The following is a 3177-nucleotide window of genomic DNA, read 5'->3' as shown; positions in this document are numbered from 1 at the left end:
GCCCCGCCGCGGCCCCGCGGCCCGGCGCGGCGTGGGGCAGCCCACGGCCCCGCTCCCCGCGCCCCGTCTCGCCCCGCCGCCCCGGCCCGCACCGACACGGCCGCTCTCCGGCGGGCGCCAACGCCGTTTATTTGCCAGCAAGGGTGGGAGCAGAGGCGGTCACCCCATCCCTGCCCCAAGCGCTGCCGGGTGCTGCTGGGCACCCCAGAGCACGCAGGGCTGCACGGGGGCCGCGGGGCATCGCGTCGGCCACCCGCGGCTCACAGGCACCGCACGGACCCCGGAGCCCTGGGGCGCTGCACCCCGGCACGGCAGCACGGGGGGCCCCGCCGGGCTGACCGTCCTCCTGCCCACGCGTGCATGGGGCACCGCCAGCTGCTTGTCTGCTGGCTCAGTGATGCACAGGGCGCTGCCAGGCTGCACATCCCCCTGCCACGCATGCACGGGGCACCGTGCCATCCATTTGGTCCTGCCTCGCTGTGCAGCTCCGTGGGGCTGGGCACAGTGTTCGTGCAAAAATGAAGCTCTTCCCAGGGAGGCAGTGGGGGTGCAGGTCCCTGCCCAGCCACGGGGCGCAGCATCCCTATGCCACGTCCTGGCAGGTGGAGAGCGAGCTCCGCCGGCGGGGACTGGGGCAGCCGGAGCAGCGCGGGTCGAGGGGCCGCACGCAGCCGGCGTCACTGGCCAGCAGCCACAGCTCGCGGCGGAAGCGCTGGCCCAGGAAGGCATAGAGCAGCGGGTTGAGGCAGCAGCGCAGGCAGGCCAGCCCGCCGGTGACCAGCAGCGCCAGGTCCTTGCGGCGGCTCTGGGCGCAGCTGGCCTCCCAGCTGGCCAGCAGCTCGGCCGTGTCCAGCAGCACCATGAGGCTGTGGGGCAGCTGCAGGGCCACGAAGACCAGCACGAGGGCCAGCAGCACGCGCAGCGCCCGGTGGGGCTGGGCGCCGCGGGCCGCCAGCAGCGTGCGGGCCACGGCCGCGTAGCAGCAGGCCATCACCAGGAAGGGCACGGCGAAGCCCAGCACCACCTGGGCCAGGTTGGTGGCCCCGCGGGCCGCCCGGGAGATGGCCGGCGGGAAGACCACGCGGCAGAGCCAGAGGTCCTGGTGCTGCTCCGCTCGGCCGTAGACGAACTGGGGCAGGGCCAGCAGCAGGGCCAGCAGCCAGGCCAGCCCGGCCGTGAGCCAGCCGTAGCGGCGAGCCCGCGGGCGCAGGCGGCAGGCGGCCGGCACCCGCACGATGGCCACGTAGCGGTCCACGCTGATGCAGGTGAGGAAGAGGAAGCCGCTGTAGAAGTTGAGGGCGTAGAGGCCCTGCAGGGCCTTGCAGGCGGCCGTGCCCGGGGCCCAGCCCTGCAGCGTGACGGTGACGGCGAAGGGCAGCGTCAGCAGCAGCAGCAGGTCGGAGAGGGCCAGGTGCAGCAGGCAGACGTCGGTGATGCTGTGCGCCCGGCGGTAGCGGGTGTGCGTGAGCAGCACCAGCCCGTTCCCCACGGCGCCCAGCAGCGAGAGCAGCAGGTAGATGGCCGGCTGGTAGGTGCGGGCGAAGCCCTGCACGGCCTCCTTCTCGCACAGCTCGGGCAGCGCGCCGGCCGCCCACGAGTACCCCTCTGCCCAGGAGTAGAAGTCGGTGGTGGCGGTGGGCTCCACGGCCGCGGGGCTGGGGGTGGCCTGCGCAGAGGGAGCCTGAGTCAGGGTGGCTCCGTGCTGCACAGCACAGCATGGTGCTGCACGGCACTGCACAGTGCTGCACAGTACAGCACAGCACTGCATGGTGCTGCACAGTGCTGCACGTCGCAGCACGGCCAGGGCGAGCCCCAAACCCGCCACGGGGAGGCTCAAAACATCCCTGGCCCCGCGCAGGGCGCTGTTTCCGCCCCACGCCCAGGCGGCGGGAGGTTCGCGCGCGCTCAGTCATTACAAGAGCAGCCGCGCTGTTCCCAGGCGGCGAGGCGCAGCCCTGCATCCCGCCACCAACCGTCAGCCTGCCGGCAGGGAGCAGCTCCAAACACCAGCCCCCGGCACCCCCCCCTGCCCCTGCATGTCCCCGGGGAGCCGGAGCCGGCCCAGCCACAGGCACCGGTGCAGCTCCCAGCCAGCAGCTCCCAGGGGATGGCTGCCTCGCAGGGAGATGTGTGCGATGCCCCCAGCTCCCAGCGCCCCAGCCCTGCTCCAAGGGGGACGCACGGCACCGCAGCCTTGCACCAGGCCCCCGTGGTGGCCGAGGCCAGGATCAGGCATGGTTCCCAGCTCGGAGCAGCCTGCAGCATGGGGCGGCGGGGCTGGACCCCCTCCCCTGCACCGGGCTCGCGGGTGCCTTCAGCCCCACCAGCGCCGGGAGAGGCGGCTTCCCCACAGCTCCCCCAGCGCCTGCCCTACTCTGGGCCCTGGAGCACCCCAGGACCTGGAGCACCGCGGCACCTGGAGCACCAGCTGCCCCGCTCTGCTCCAGCGCTTTGCTTTTTGGCGTTGAACCCACAAAGCCTTATGGAAGCACAGCTAAGAGGAAAGTAAGAGCCAGCGAGGGATGCACCCACCCGGTCCCCAGCGAGCCCTTCGTGGGAGCCCTCACCTGCTCCTCCATTGCACGGCACCCTGCTCCTCCCTGCCTGGCAGGTCTGGAGCCCGCTGCACCTCTGAGCTCTGCAACTGTGGTTTGACCACGTACCCCGCTCGATACCGAGAGATGAGCTGAGAACACAAGCCCGGCCCCAAGGGGGAGGAAGGAGGGGAAGGCTCGACCCCGTTCCCGAGCACACCTCCCCACAGCTCCAAATTTGTAGCCGGTGTCTGCACGCCAGGGGACAGAAATAGCCAAGCCCTGCTGAGCCCCGTCACGCTGGCCACGGGGCCGGACACTGGAGCGGAGGCTGGAGGGCTGTGGGCAGGCCGGTGTGGGGCTGAGGTGCGGGGCAGCACATCGGCCCTGCAGCCAGTCCCAGAACGCCGCTCCAACGGGAAACGCAGCCCTTGCAGGAACCGGGGCGCCGGGCGCCCTGCATGGCCGCTCGCCCGTGGGGCCTGGGCGCTCCACCACGGCGGTTCCGTGCCCTGTGCGGCCGTACCGCCGGCTGTTGCTGCTCGACAGTGAAATTCCCAGCTCCTCATTGCAGTGCAGATTAGTGTCTGCGGGGCAGAGGCCGGTTTTCCTCTCCCCGGGGGGGGGGGAGGAGCAAACTGAT

At 71.9% G+C, this 3177-nt stretch overlaps 1 protein-coding gene across 1 annotated transcript; it reads right to left on the bottom strand.

Moving 5' to 3' along the window:
- Nucleotides 1-583: 583 nt before the first annotated feature.
- CCR10 (C-C motif chemokine receptor 10) lies at nt 584-2579 on the bottom strand. The gene is made up of 2 exons (XM_067311767.1): nt 2568-2579; nt 584-1666 (listed from the first exon to the last, which is right to left on the bottom strand). The coding sequence occupies exons 1-2, from the start codon at nt 2577-2579 to the stop codon at nt 584-586; spliced, it is 1095 nt and encodes a 364-aa protein (XP_067167868.1).
- Between the last annotated feature and the right edge of the window lie 598 nt (nt 2580-3177).

The sequence above is a fragment of the Apteryx mantelli genome, chromosome 28 (genome assembly GCF_036417845.1).
Source record: "Apteryx mantelli isolate bAptMan1 chromosome 28, bAptMan1.hap1, whole genome shotgun sequence".
NCBI lineage: Eukaryota > Metazoa > Chordata > Aves > Apterygiformes > Apterygidae > Apteryx > Apteryx mantelli.
The sequence above is the reverse complement of the archived record's forward strand: the minus strand, read 5'-3'. Positions and strand labels throughout refer to the sequence as shown.